This window comes from Pongo pygmaeus, chromosome 2 (genome assembly GCF_028885625.2).
Source record: "Pongo pygmaeus isolate AG05252 chromosome 2, NHGRI_mPonPyg2-v2.0_pri, whole genome shotgun sequence".
Lineage (NCBI taxonomy): Eukaryota > Metazoa > Chordata > Mammalia > Primates > Hominidae > Pongo > Pongo pygmaeus.
This window is the reverse complement of record NC_085930.1, coordinates 44,929,921-44,946,040: the sequence shown is the minus strand read 5'-3', so window position 1 is coordinate 44,946,040 and position 16,120 is coordinate 44,929,921. Positions and strand designations below refer to the sequence as shown.

At 36.1% G+C, this 16,120-nt stretch overlaps 1 protein-coding gene across 2 annotated transcripts in view; it reads left to right on the top strand.

The window, feature by feature from the left end:
* SLC9C1 (solute carrier family 9 member C1) overlaps window positions 1-16,120 on the top strand; it is a 171,580-nt gene that overhangs the window by 91,114 nt on the left and 64,346 nt on the right. For both annotated transcript variants that reach the window (XM_054482329.1, XM_054482328.1), the window contains exons 15-19: window positions 197-392; window positions 9,265-9,450; window positions 11,269-11,418; window positions 12,906-12,957; window positions 14,216-14,364. In XM_054482329.1, coding sequence (XP_054338304.1) covers window positions 197-392; window positions 9,265-9,450; window positions 11,269-11,418; window positions 12,906-12,957; window positions 14,216-14,364 — 733 coding nt within the window. The remainder of the gene's footprint in view (window positions 1-196; window positions 393-9,264; window positions 9,451-11,268; window positions 11,419-12,905; window positions 12,958-14,215; window positions 14,365-16,120) is intronic.

The following is a 16,120-nucleotide window of genomic DNA, read 5'->3' as shown; positions in this document are numbered from 1 at the left end:
GACAGTGGAGGATCAGTGGAAGAAATTAAAAGGACAGTATCTGAAGCGGGATGCCAGAACGTGTTAGCTTAGTGGTGGCTGCTTTCAGAATTAAGGAAGGCTCTGCGGCTGTTGATAAGTGGAACAGAAATGAGTATATATGAAAATCATTTAATGTAAACCTTTTATCAGATGAAACTGTCTTTTTGTTTTACAGATACTTCTTTTTTCACATATGCCATACAATAGTATTTACTGAGGAATTTGAACATGTTGGATACCTTGTGATATTAATGAATATATTTCCCTTTATAATCTCTTGGATATCCCAGTTAAATGTAATCTACCACAGCGAATTAAAACACACTAACTACTGTTTTCTTACACTTTATATTCTAGAGGCACTACTTAAGGTAATCTAAAATTTATGTGTGTATGGAAGTGTTATATGTCTGACAGGGAGATTTCCTAGCCTTGTTTTTCAACACCAGCAACAGACAATTTTCTGAAGGAGTGTATGAATTTCTTCCTCACATCTCCAAACTTTAATTTTTGAAGGTGATTTTTATAGTAACTCAATAGATAATATGCATACTTGAAGCACTGATTTTGTATTTCCAGAAATAAATTTTAAAACGGTGTGTGTCAAAGGGACACAAAGTGAGTTTAAAAGGTATTGGCAATGTTCTCAGTCTTAACAGGGTGGTGAGTACTTGAAGGTTCATTTTATTATTTTTATACTGGATAGATATTTTTATATCTCTCTAGTATGATAGAGGAATACACAGAGTACAATGGGAACAGACAGAAGGAGCTTCTTATGCAGAATAGTAGGGTCAGAGAAGGAAGGTATTTAAGGGAAAGCAACACTTGAGTTGAATTTTGAATAATGGGTAGGAGTCAAAAAAGAGAATAACTACAAGTACATTGCATAATAAACAACAAGAACAAGGGAAAACATAGAAGCAACACCATGACACATGTAAGGAACACTACTCCCAATGACTGAAGCTCAGGAATGAGTTGGTCAGAGTGGAGATTGGAGAGATGTTAAATATGTTTTCAGGATATGGAAAATGAGGGAAGAGACATAGACGTGAATTAAATAATAAAGGGCAGACCATGCTGTCTCATCTACTTTTGTGACATCAACTGTCATTCATATTCTAATGACTCCCAAATTCATGTCTATAGCTCAAATTTTATCCAGAGCCATAGATCATATAGGTAGCTGCTGACTAGATCCCTCTGACAAAGTACTGTGCAAACATTACAAGCAGCATATTGAAAAGAAATGTGTCTTCTCTAATCCTACTCTCCCTTCAGAATTTCAATGGAAACCCAATTTCCCAAGCTGGAATCTACAATCATCTTTGAAATCTCCCACTTTCTTAGCTATAATAGGTTTCAAGAAACCTTTTTTGAAATATGCAGAAAGACTGACTGTATCAACTATCACAAAATAGTAGGAATTTTGACTATTTTCTGCCTTGGAATAGATGCTTCAGTATTTTAGCTATTTGATTTCAAATTAGTATGATCATTTACTAGTATAAATATATACTTATCTAAATTCAAATTATTATTATTATTATACTTTAAGTTCTAGGGTACATGTGCACAACGTGCAGGTTTCTTGCATATGTAAACATGAGCCATGTTGGTTTGCTGCACCCATTAACTCATCATTTACATTAGTTATTTCCCCTAATGCTATCCCTCCCCCAGCCCCCCATCCCACAACAGGACCCGGTGTGTGATATTCCTTGCCCTGTGTCCAGGTGTTCTCATTGCTCACATCCCACCTACGAGTGAGAACATGCGGTGTTTGGTTTTTCGTCCTTGCGATAGTTTGCTCAGAATGATGGTTTCCAGCTTCATCCATGTCCCTACAAAGGACATGAACTCATCCTTTCTTATGGCTGCGTAGTATTCCATGGTGTATATGGGCCACATTTTCTTAATCCAGTCTATCACTGATGGACATTTGGGTTGGTTCCAAGTCTTTGCTATTGTGAATAGTGCCACAATAGACATATGTGTGCATGTGTCTTTATAGTAGCATGATTTATAATCCTTTAGGTATATACCCAGTAATGAGATGGCTGGGTCAAATGGTATTTGTAGTTCTAGATCCTTGAGGAATTGCCACACTCTTCCACAATGGTTGAACTAGTTTCTACTCCCACCAACAGTGTAAAAGTGTTCCTATTTCTCCACATCCTCTCCAGCATCTGTTGTTTCCTTTTTAATGATCGCCATTCTAACTGGTGTGAGATGTTATCTCATTGTGGTTTTGATTTGCATTTCTCTGATGACCAGTGGTGATGAGCATTTTTCATGCATCTACTGGCTGCATAAATGTCTTCTTTTGAGAAGTGTCTGTTCATATCCTTTGCCCACTTGTTGATGGGTTTTTTAATATAAATTTATTCAAGTTCTTTGTAGATTCTGGAGATTAGCCCTTTGTCAGATGGGTAGATTGCAAAAATTTTCTCCCATTCTGTAGGTTGCCTGTTAACTCTGATGGTAGTTTCTTTTGCTATGCAGAAGCTCTCTATTTTAATTACATCCCATTTGTCTATTTTGGCTTTTGTTGCCACTGCTTTTGTGTTTTAGTCATGAAGTCCTTGCCCATGCCTATGTCCTGAATGGTATTGCCTAGGTTTTCTTCTAGAGTTTTTATGGTTTTAGGTCTAACATTTAAGTCTTTAATCCATTTTGAATTAATTTTTGTATAAGTTATAAGGAAGGGAGCCAGTTTCAGCTTTCTACATATGGCTAGCCAGTTTTCCCAGCACCATTTATTAAATAGGGAATCCTTTCTCCATTTCTTGTTTTTGTCAGGTTTGTCAAAGATCAGATGGTTGTAGATGTGTAGCATTATTTCTGAGGCCTCTGTTCTATTCCATTGGTCTATCTCTCTGTTTTGCTACAAGTACCATGCTGTGTTGCTTACTGTAGCTTTGTAGTATAGTTTGAAGTCAGGTAGCGTGATGCCTCCAGCTCTGTTCTTTTTGCTTAGGATTGTGCTGGCAATGCAGGCTCTGTTTTGGTTCCATATGAACTTTAAAGTAGTTGTTTTCCAATTCTGTGAAGAAAGTCATTGGTAGCTTGATGGGATGGCATTGAATCTATAAATTACCTTGGGCAGCATGACCATTTTCACAATATTGATTCTTCCTACCCATGAGCATGGAATGTTCTTCCATTTGTTTGTGTCCTCCTTTATTTCGTTGAGCAGTGGTTTGTAGTTCTCCTTGAAGAGGTCCTTCATGTCCCTTGTAAGTTGGATTCTTGGGTATTTTATTCTCTTTGAATCAATTGTGAATGGGAGTTCACTCATGATTTGGCTCTCTGTTTGTCTGTTATTGGTGTATAAGAATGCTTGTGATTTTTATACATTGATTTTGTATCCTGAGACTTTGCTAAAGTTGCTTATGAGCTTAAGGAGATTTTGGGCTGAGACGATGGGGTTTTCTAAATATACAATCATGTCAGCTGCAAACAGGGATAATTTGACTTCCTCTTTTCCTAATAGAATACCCTTTATTTCTTTCTCTTGCCTAATTGCCCTGGCCAGAACTTCCAACACTATGTTGAATAGGAGTGGTGAGAGAGGGCATCCCTGTCTTGTGCCAGTTTTAAAAGGAAATGTTTCCAGTTTTTGCCCATTCAGTATGATATTGGCTGTGGGTTTGTCATAAACAGCTCTAATTATTTTGAGATATGTCCCATCAATACCTAGTTCATTGAGAGTTTTTAGCATGAAGGGCTGTTGAATTTTGTCAAAGGCCTTTTCTGCATCTATTGAGATAATCATGCAGTTTTTGTCCTTGGTTCTGTTTCTGTGATGGATTGTTTATTGATTTGCATATGCTGAACCAGGCTTGCATCCCAGGGATGAAGCTGACTTGATCGTGGTGGATAAGCTTTTTGATGTGCTGCTGGATTTGGTTTGCCAGTATTTTATAGAGGATTTTTGCATCGATGTTCATAAGGGATATTGGTCCAAAATTCTCCTTTTTTGTTGTGTCTCTGCCAGGCTTTGTTATCAGGATGAGGCTGGCTTCATAAAGTGAGTTAGGGAGGACTCCCTCTTTTTTATTGTTTGGAATGGTTTCAGAAGGAATGGTACCAGCTCCTCCTTGTACCTCTGGCAGAATTCGGCTGTAAATCCATCTGGTCCTGGACTTTTTGTGGCTGGTAGGCTATTGATTATTGCCTCAATTTCAGAGCCTGTTATTGGTCTATTCAGAGATTCAACTTCTTCCTGGTTTAGTCTTGGGAGGGTGTATGTGTCCAGGAATGTATCTATTTCTTGTAGATTTTCTAGTTCATTTGTGTAGAGGTGTTTACAGTATTCTCTGATGCTAGTTTGTATTTCTGGGGGATTGGTGGTGATATCCCTTTTATCATTTTTTATTGAGTCTATTTGATTCTTCTCTCTTTTCTTTATTAGTCTTGCTAGTGGTCTATCAATTTTGTTGATCTTTTCAAAAAACGAGCTCCTGGATTCATTGATTTTTTTGAAGGGTTTTTAGTGTCTCTATCTCCTTCAGTTCTGCTCTGATCTTAGTTATTTCTTGCCTTCTGCTAGCTTTTGAATGTGTTTGCTCTTGCTTCTCTAGTTCTTTTAATTGTGATGTTAGGGTGTCGATTTTAGATCTTTCCTGCCTTCTTTTGTGGTCATTTAGTGCTATAAATTTCCCTCTACACACTGCTTTAAATGTATCCCAGAGATTCTAGTACGTTTTGTCTTTGTTCTCACTGGTTTCAAAGAACATCTTTATTTCTGCCTTCATTTCCTTATTTACCCATTAGTCATTCAGGAGCAGGTTGTTCAGTTTCCATGTAGTTGTGCATTTTTGAGTGAGTTTCTTAATCCTGAGTTCTAATTTGATTGCACTGTGGTCTGAGAGACAGTTTGTTGTGATTTCTGTTCTTTCACATTTTCTGAGGAGTGCTTTACTTCCAACTATGTGGTCAATTTTGGAATAAGTGTGATGTGGTGCTAATAAGAATGTATATTCTGTTGATTTGGGGTGGAGAGTTCTGTAGATGTCTATTAGGTCTGCTTGGTGCAGAGCTGAGTTCAAGTCCTGAATATCCTTGTTAACTTTCTGTCTCGTTGATCTGTCTAATGTTGACAGTGGGGTGTTAAAATCTCCCACTATTATTGTGTGGCAATCTAAGTCTCTTTGTAGGTCTCTAAGGATTTGCTTTATGAATCTGGGTGCTCCTGTATTGGGTGCATATATATTTAGGATAGCTAGCTCTTCTTGTTGAATTGATCCCTTTACCATTATGTAATGGCCTTCTTTGTCTCTTTTGATCTTCGTTGGTTTAAAGTCTGTTTTATCAGAGACTAGGATTGCAACCCCTGCTTTTTTTTGCTTTCCATTTGCTTGGTAGGTCTTCCTCCATTGCTTTATTTTGAGCCTATGTGTGTCTCTGTACATGAGATGGGTCTCTTGAATACAACACACTGATGATTCTTGACTCTTTATCCAATTTGCCAGTCTGTGTCTTTTAGTTGGGTTATTTAGCCCATTTACATTTAAGGTTAATATTGTTATGTGTGAATTTGATCCTGTCATTATGATGTTAGCTGGTTATTTTGCCCATTAGTTGATGCGGTTTCTTCCTAGCATCAATGGTCTTTACAATTTGGCTTGTTTTTTCAGTGGCTGGTACCCGTTGTTCCTTTCCATGTTTAGTGCTTCCTTCAGGAGCTCTTGTAGGGCAGGCTTGGTGGAGACAAAATCTCTCAGCATTTGCTTGTCTGTAATGGATTTTATTTCTCCTTCACTTATGAAGCTTAGTTTGGCTGGACATGAAATTCTGGGTTGAAAATTCTTTTCTTTAAGAATGTTGAATATTGGCCCCCATTCTCTTCTGGCTTGTAGAGTTTCTGCTGAGAGATCCAGTGTTAGTCTGATGGGCTTCCCTTTGTGGGTAACCTGACCTTTCTCTCTGGCTGTCCTTTACGTTTTTACCTTCATTTCAACTTTGGTGAATCTGAGAATTATGTGTCTTGGGGTTGCTCTTCTCAAGGAGTATCTTTGTGGCATTCTCTGTATTTCCTGAATTTGAATGTTGGTCTGCCTTGCTAGGTTGGGGAAGTTCTTCCGTATAATATCCTGCAGAGTGTTTTCTAACTTGGTTCCATTCTCCCCGTCACTTTCAGGTATACCAATCGGATGTAGATTTGGTCTTTTCACATAGTCCCATATTTCTTGGAGGCTTTGTTTCTTTTTACTCTTTTTTTCTCTAAGGTTCTTTTCTTGCTTTATTTCATTAATTTGTTCTTCAATCACTGATACCCTTTCTTCCACTTGATCAAATTGGCTGCTGAAGCTTGTGCATGTGTCACGTAGTTCTTGTGCCATGTTTTTCAGCTCCATCAGGTCATTTAAGGTCTTCTCTACAGTGTTTATTCTAGTTAGGCATTCATCTTATCTTTTCTCAAGGTTTTTAGCTTCCTTGCGATGGGTTCAATCATGTTCCTTTAGCTCGGAGAAGTTTGTTATTACTGACCTGCTGAAGCCTACTTCTGTCAACTTGTCAAAGTCATTCTCCATCCAGCTTTGTTCCATTGCTGGTGAGGAGCTGTGATCCTTTGGAGGAGAAGAGGTGCTCTAGTTTTTAGAATTTTCAGCTTTTCTGTTCTGGTTTCTCCCCATCTTTGTGGTTTTATCTGCCTTTGGTCTTTGATGTTGGTGACAGATGGGGTTTTGGTGTGGATGTCCTTTTTGTTGATGTTTTTGCTATTCCTTTCTGTTTGTTAGTTTTCCTTCTAACAGTCAGGTCCCGCAGCTGCAGGTCTGTTGGAGTTTGCTGGAGGTCCACTCCAGACCCTGTCTGCCTGGGTGTCACCAGTGGAGGCTACAGAATAGCAAATATTGCAGAGCAGCAAATATTGCTGCCTGATCCTTCCTCTGGAAGCTTCGTCCCAGAGGGACACCCACCTGTATGAGATGTCAGTCGGCCCTTACTGGGAGGTGTCTCCCAGTTAGGCTACATGGGGGTCAGCCACCCACTTGAGGAGGCAGTCTGTCCATTCTTAGAGCTCAAACGCCATGCTGGGGAACCACTGCTCTCTTCAGAGCAGACAGAGACATTTAAGTCTGCAGAAGTTTCTGCTGCCTTTTGTTCAACTATGCCCTGCCCCTGGAGGTGCAGTCAACAGAGGCAGCAGGCCTTGCTGAGCTGCAGTGGGCTCCACCCAGTTGGAGCTTCCCAGGCTGCTTTGTTCACCTACTCAAGCTTCAGCAGTGACAGACCCCCCTCCCCTTACCATGCTGCTGCCTCTCAGGTCAATCTCAGACTGCTGCACTAGCAGTGGGTAAGGCTCCGTGGGCATGGAACCCACCAAGCCAGGCATGGAATATAATCTCTTGGTGTGTGCTGTTTGCTAAGACCATTGGAAAAGCACGGTATTTAGGTGGGAGTGTCCCGTTTTTCTAGGTACAGTCTGTCACGGCTTCCCTTGGCTGGGAAAGGGAAATCCTCTGACCCCTTGTGCTTCCCGGGTGAGGTGATGCCCCAGGAACATGGGCTGCACCCACTGTTCAACCAGTCCCAATGAGATGAACCAGGTACCTCAGCTGGAAATGCAGAGATCACCCGTCTTCTGCATGAATCACACTGGGAGCTGTAGACCGGGGCTGTTCCTATTCAGTCATCTTGTAACAAACCCCCTCAAATAATTATTTTTAACAAGAACGATGTTATGACATTAAACCACTATAGACACCACAATTGTGACTATTGGTCACAATTCTGTAAAATTTAAAAATTATTTGTTCCAGTATTATAAATTTAGCAGATCAATTAATCATTAGGTAACAGTTAAGTGAGATAAAATATGCGGGTACAGATACTGGATCTAAAATATTCACATATATTTCACTTTAACTAATAAAATGAAGTCCTTCCATATTTGTATTCTACCAGAAATGTCATATTTAACATACCTTAACTAGAAACATACCTTAACTATCTTCAGTTGGCATTCAGCTAGCCTTGAACAGAATTGCCAGAAAACCTTTTTCAATTGTGGATTCAAAGCAATGAAATCTTTGTTTCCAGAATTCAGATTAAGTTATGGCATTAATGCCCGCAAATTAATATAGGGAACACAAGGAAAGGGAAGGAAATGTATGTATTCTAACTTGGTTTTTTGCCTAGCAGTAGGAGATTTGTAAGTGCTTCAATTTTATTATTTTCTTTTGAGTTGCTTCTAAAACGTCACCCTTTTTAGGGATCCTTAAAGAACGTTGTCTGAATCAAGAAATATTCTAGTTGTCCTCACTGGATCTCTAGATGTATGAGGGAGAAAACAGGAAAAAAACAAACAAACAAAAAAAACAAGTAATATGCTTTTTAAAAAAACAGCAAAAGCAATTTCTCAACTGGCAGCTATCTGATTTAAAAGACTGTCAAATTAGTGGACCTGTTTAGAATCATCCCAATAAGCTATTCTACCTCTAAGGTAGGAATACATGGTTATGGAGTAAAACATACACATAGAAAGCCTCTGATATGTATTTATTTCAATGTTTATGTGTTGATGAAACCTTATGTTAGCTCTGCAAATATATTCATTGAGATAAAGAAAAGGGTTGGTGGAATTGCTAAGGTAATTCTGACAAAATATTTACTTCTACTTAGATTTTCTTACAAATTTTTTTGAGAAATTAAAAATAACTTATTCTGCGTTATCCCAGAATGAAATTACACAAGTGAATTTAGTGAAGAAAGCGTAATCTTTTAATAAATACATTTTTAAATCTTGAACTACTTTAATAAAAACTTTGCCCACATGTGTCACAACAAACAGAAACTAATTTTGTCTTGACTACTCAGAATCATCATTTTGGATATAAATTATAAAATAATAAAAATGGATACAATCCCCAGGATTTTTATGGCATTTAGGGCAGCTTGTTTTAAATCAAAACACCCTGGCATACTACATTTTTCTCTGAATTTGCCTTTCCATTGTTGCTACTTTTTACTGGTGTCATTATATACATCTTTTTGTTTTCATTATACCTGTCCTTTAAACCCAATCCTAAATTAATAGTCCTAGGAGTATTCCTTTATTACAGGATAAATTTGATGAACTTGTTTGTTTGTTTGATTTTGGTTTCCTGAGGATATTTCATACATGTGGAGTAGATAAGAGAAAAGCCTAACATGATGTTTAAATTATTGTGGAAAATGGTGTAGTAAAAGCAGAAACAAACATGATAATGTAATTTCCTTTTAAATCAACAGATAGCAGCAATGAGGAAGGACTTCTTTTCACATGCCTGGAACATATTCGAGTTAGCAATTACATTAATTGGCATCTTACATGCAATACTTTTTGAAATAGACACCATTAAGTATATTTTTAATGAGACTGAAGTAATAGTCTTTATAAAAGTTGTTCAATTTATTCGTATACTACGCATTTTCAAGGTAAAGAACCTGTCAATCATGCAGTTTCTAATTCCTACTGATTGTTTCATAAAACATAGAGTAAAATTAGTTTACTAGTTTCATGGTTAACATTATCTGTTGGGTTAATGTTTATATTTCAAATTTTAGCTCCCTTTGACAAACTAAATTTTATAACATTTCATATTACAAACATCCAAATTATATTAGGAATTTGTTTAGCATGTGAAAGTATAGAAATACTCATCACAACTTTTCCTTTAAATAGACAGCACATGAGAAATTCTATATTAATGTAAGTGTAAGTTAACCTCCATGTAATGTTTATTTTTATAGATATTTGGGGAATAAAAGATGGAAGTTAACAAAACAACCATGCTAACTATTTATAGGGACAAAGAAAATAGCCTACATTTATACAAATCAAGGAAAAAATACATATGGTATTATAGAAATACGGTTTCAAAAATAACCTTTGATTGTCTAATAACATGTTTCTATAACAAATATTATGGGTAGTTATTTTCTGTGTGATTATTTCAGTGACATGAAACTCACTCCTTCACAAATAAGTATATATATGAATGCAGATATACTCTCTCTTTCCTATCTTTTCCACTATTCATACACAAACAAGATACATACATATATAAGCACTGTGAGTGATACAGTTAAATAAAACATAGTTTGTATGGAGATAAAACTAATAGAATCTTTACATTTAGATCTTTCTTACACATGTAAGGAATAATTTAAAACATTTTTACTACTAAGAGGCATAAATCAACTAGGTCAAAGAATACAGAACCAGTAGCCTGCTTTTTCGGTATTCTAAGGTATCATAAGTAGTGCTAGAGTGCAATTTACCTGAGGAAGGCAAGTCTAGTGTATTCCACTGATGAATTAATTCTGATAGGAAGGTATACAGAGCCTAACAAATAGTTCAGATGAAGAAACTGATAAACCACCTAAGAAAAGTTTGTTGATATATTCAGAAAACTCTGAACTATGGTCTTATGTTAAATCACAGGTCCTAGGAATATGAAGATGAATTAGATATTGTCTCTTCCCCTGGAAAGCTTATTGTAGAAGAAAAATCGCTAGTAATCTAGATATTGAAATGTTATATGGTAGGATAAGTGCAAAACAGGAGTATGCGCAGAATGAGAAAAGACTTCATTTATTAGGTGATACTTGAGCTGAATCTTGAAAGATGAGTGTAAACCCTTTGGGGATTAGTGGCAGGTAGTTGCAGGGTAGAGTATGGAGGTTGTGGAACATAGGTAGAAAAACAAAGCGATCAATGAACTCTGCAGAAGCTAGGGGACTGCATAATGGTAGCTGATAACCTGGAGACTTCAACCCTTAGCAAAGGAACACAGAGAAGTGAAGTTAATTTTGGGGTCTAACAGGCAGTATGGTTGTGGTGGTTTCTCACCTGACCAGACCATCTGGTAGGAGGTGTTATAGGAGATTTAGCATGCAAAAATGGCAGTAATTTAGTCATTTTATGACCTAAGCACAGAAGATTAATTGCATTGTTTTCCAAGAATTTAAACCAGTTGAAAATAGCATCCAATTCTCTATAAGGAAAATAAGTAAAGAATAAAGTCATAAATTTCACATAGGTACCCCCAAATTATTAGTTATAGGGAAATAGCTATAGTCATGAAGTTATAAAGATACCACTAAAAAAATAATAAAGAACCTTGACAGGTTGTTGTAGTTATCTTTGAGGGCACTTAATTTCTTATTATTAACTATTTTGATTAAACTAATCAACATATCATAAAATGATATTTGTGCAATTTATATTAATGGAAGTCCTGTTTAATTCAGCTCATAGCACCAAAGTTGCTGCAAATAATAGATAAAAGAATGAGTCATCAGAAGACCTTTTGGTATGGAATACTAAAAGGATATGTCCAAGGCGAAGCAGACATAATGACTATAATTGATCAGATTACAAGTTCTAAACAGATTAAACAGGTAAGAAAACCTTAAATCCTAAGAAAAGAGTTCACTCAGCCCTCAGTTGCCCTCATCCATCATTTTTTTCTGTTCATATATGCAGATGTCTTTGACTCCTGGTTTTCTAATTAATTTCTTTAAAAACTTAAACTAGGTTACATTTAAATTACTCAAATGCCTCCTTCTGAAATGAACTGTGCCATATTAGCGAGTTACAAGGCTCATATAAAGCACCTTTCTGTCTTTGTGGAGGCTATCACGAAACCCATGTGCAGCGGTTAGCTTTCTCCCAATGCAAGCTCTAAGATCTGTCAGGCTATGGGTGTGTAAAATAGGAAGTACTGGAAGGTGAGAAGTGAAGGCAGGGTGGAGAAAACAGGGCTTCCTCATAATGCCCAAAAGCTTCTTTCACCTCTCTCTATCCTTGTTTTCTACACATTAAACAGTAAAGGAAATAAAAACAAGTGATTCAGCAAATAGAAAGAAGTAAAGAAAACAATAATTAAAATAGAGGGAAACCTAGTTTGATTTTGTCATTATGCAGATGAGAAAAAGGAGGCCAAGAGAGGTTAAATGATTGTGCCCAAAGTTCCATAGTGAGTAAGCAGGAAAGATAATTCTAAGGCCTAAATTCTAGATATTATTTTTACTTTCTAGATTGAGACAGATTAAAACTGATATGTGCCCACGAGTTTGTCAGCTATGTGGAATGCAATATTTACTTTTCAAGACGATTTAAAACATCTCAATGCTACATTTTATGTGCCCAAAACTTTGTCATTGAGAAATTGAACATTCAATATGTGGTAGAACACAAAAAGTAGTATCTTCCTCTCTTCACCTCCTGCAACTTTAAAACTATTTTCCTATGTTTTATTACCTTTTCTAACCACTGATATTTAGCACCTGAATTCGGAGATACACATGAGAAAATATGAAAAGACTTGAGTCCCTAAAATATTGTCTTATTATCCCTAATTTCTACTTTCGTTCACCTTGGCCAAAACTTCTAATCTCTGAAGATTGAAAGCCATCCTGGAATCACAAATTTGGGGGCTCTCATAAAGCTGAATGGGAAAGTACCTACCTATGTTCATAAAACATAGACTAAAATCAGTTTACTAGTTTTATGGCTACAATTTTCTGTCGGGCTAATGTTTGTATTTTAAATTTTAGCTCCCTTTGACAAATTAAGTTTTATAACGTTTCATATTACAAACATCCAAATTATATTAGGAACTAATACCATGCCTGCACTTTTCAGAATCATGACTCACCTTCAGATGTCTCAAAATCGGGCTAGGTTATACCTCTTATCTTCTCTATTACTTTAGCTGAAGCAAAAAGTGCTGCAGCACAAAATTCAATTCGAACCCCTGAAAACCTCTTCATCCTACTTCTCTTAAAACTATTAACTTAGGTTAAAAATCCATCAGTTGCAAATGTAAGGACATTTTATAACAGTCCGTTTTTCCAATGGAGATAACATTTCTTTTGTTCCTTAGATGTTATTAAAGCAAGTGATAAGGAATATGGAACATGCTATGAAAGAGCTAGGTAAGTAGCTCTCATCCTATTTAGCATGACCATCTCTTATCACCACTTCAGAAAGGCAATGGTTTTCATAACTCGAGCTAATCTTTGAGGAAACCTACTCACTAACAATACTGAAGTGAGTAACCTCAACAATCAATGCTATCTTATTTTCTAGTTGAGATGGAAATAGTGTAATATCTCTTCACACTTTCTCTCTCTGCTTCATGCAACAATGAAGGCCTTTTGATTTCTCCTTAGACAAGTTGGCATGCTATGATTATGTATGTCATTATAGTCTTGTAAATTCCATTTTTTTCCAAATCAGAAATACATGTACCTTCCTGAGTGACACAAGAAAAGAAGTTACGTTTTTCCTCTACTTGCCACAGAGCTGCCATTTAAGGATTTAGGTCTTAAATGAGTTGAAATTAGAATAAAATCTTGCAGAATCCTGTTACATCTGCTGGGAGGCCCAGTGTCAAACTTGGCAATAGCCTATTCTCTGAGTCATGCCAAGTCATGCTCCTGGCGCAGGACAAATCTTGAGAGTGGCACGGTATAGTTGTGACTATACTGTAGTCACAACACTACAGTATAATGTTCATGTATAAGAGGAGAAGAAAACTTTATACCATGTAGTGAGCTACAAAAGGACACAGCAAACCTGGAGATGAGGTCATTTGAGAGATCTTCTATGACAGGTAGTTACCAAGCCAGATAAGAGGTTATGATCAAGGAAAAGCCCAAATGTAGACTCTAAGATGAAATTTTCATGGACTTCAGGAATCCAGATGAAATGGGCAGAAGAGCATAAATGTATGAGTCATCTAGATGCACTGGCAGGTTGAGTGGACGATGACCTAAGACGAGTGAAAGGAAGTAATCAGAAGCCGTATTTAATCACACAATCTGTAGTTAAAAATTCTGATTCACACAGAATAAGAAAATGAGTCATGAACTCCAGACATACAGCCCTGAGCAGCCTCCCAGTGTCCAGTGCAGGTAGAAAAGTATACCTGTTAATCCTAGAAACGAGGCTACCTATCCTTCTCCATGGACTTAGGCACAAGTATGAGTGCTGCCAAGAAAACATCCAGCAGAACTCTGGCACTACTAGTGAATTATGATTGATCACAGTGGCCCCTTCAGGAAGAGATACATTTCTCTGTGTTGAGGGCGGTATTCCGTGGGTTTAGAACAGAAACATTAGCTTATTGTCCACACAAAACATTTAAAACAATGTTCTTATTTAATCTAAAAATATTTTGTTATTTTTTAGGCTACTTAGAGTATGATCACCCAGAAATTGCTGTCACTGTGAAAACAAAGGAAGAAATCAATGTTATGCTCAATATGGCTACAGAAATTCTTAAGGCTTTCAGATTAAAAGGAATTATTAGTAAAACTGAAGGTGCTGGAATTAATAAGGTAAGGCAAAATATTTTCAGAGCAAGTATGTTTACTTGATACATAATCATTCATGACCTTCAAGGCTACATTTGACTTCTAATACAGGCCATTTCTAAGATAGGAAAATCTCACTTAAAATAATTTTCTAAAGACAAACTCCTATGATAGACAGTTTCCTTCCTGCAGCCCAGGTGGTCAGCTTCTCTTTTTATTTTTGCTACAGTAACAGACCACCTGTTTCTCTGCTTTGCTGCCAAACCAAAAGTCTGATGAATCTATTCGTCATCCTAGCTTACAATGGGTATTATTATGTTTAGGGAATTATCTGTGACACTTAAACAACATTTTTCATGTAAAACATGATTTATGAGAACACTCAATTGTAGGGTTAGTGTTGACTATATTTCCTTTTTCTAAGTTACATAAATGGTACTATGACATATAAAGGATAGAAAAAATCCCAATTCATTCTGTAAGTACAAACTTGACACCAAAATTGGAAATAGCATATGAAAAAAAAGCATAAACCTGTTATACTTGTAAATACACATACAAAATTTCTTTCTTAGCATAATAGTAGTGAACTGAATTGGGTAGCATATTAAATGTGTAATATAATTTGTCTTGGTAGGTTTTCTCTCTCCTAACAGCTATGTAACTGACATATTAAGAGATGAAGAAGAAAAACTATTTGATAAAATTTAACCCTCATTAAGAATGTTAATAAAAATCTTAGAAGACTAATAATAGAAGGAACTTCACTAACTTGATAAATAGTATCTATTAAAAATTTGTAGCAAACTTTGTGTTAGATAGCAAAACATTAAGAGCATTCTTATTAAAGTTAGGAACAAAAGAAGAATGACAAGTGGCATTCCAAGCATTGAATAACTATGCTGGAGGTCTTATCCAAGTCAAGAAAAAAAAGAAAGAAAATTGAGAGATGAGAATTTTGGAAAGAGGAGAAAACTGCTATTATTTGTTGACTAATTTAAAATCTTGAGGAATTAGCTTAAAAGCAGTAGGATTAATAAAATAATTCAATAGTGTCCAGAAATAAAAGTAATATATAAAATTCTTCTCCAATGGAAACATTTAGAAAAATATTAGTATATTTACAATTATAATTAGAAACTCTAAATTCTTATCTATGAACCTAATATAAAATACATAACACCTATGTGGTAAGAACTAAAAAATTCCAACCGAATACATGTTTCTGTAGTGTAGGTATTAACAATCATTTTCTATAAAGGAAAATATAGTAAATATTTTATATTATGTAGGCCATATGGTTCCTACTAGTAATACTAAATTCTGCAATTGTAATACCAAAACAACTACAAACAACATGTAAATAAATAGGCACAGTTGTGTTCCCTACCCCAAAAAAATACTGTTTACAAAAGCAGGTGTTAAGCAGGAGCAAGCCTACAGGCAGTAGTTGCAACCCATGTTGTAGAGAATCAATATCTAAGGCATGAATCATCCATAAAATAATCAGTTGATTTAATAAACCTTAATTAAAATTCACATCATGTTAGGGAGTTAAGGATTTTACTTGTACAATTTATTGCTCAGAAATTAATTTTTTTTAAAAATAGTAAGAATTTAGAGGATTCTAGGAAGAAAACAGAGTAGGAGGTTTCAGAAATCTGTCTCTGATTTTAGACAACAATTGCACTGGCAAAATCTGTCTGATGTAACTATTTTGGAAATCTGAATTCTATAAATGTTTGCAATTTTCAGGGGAAGGCTTGGATGATAAATTTTG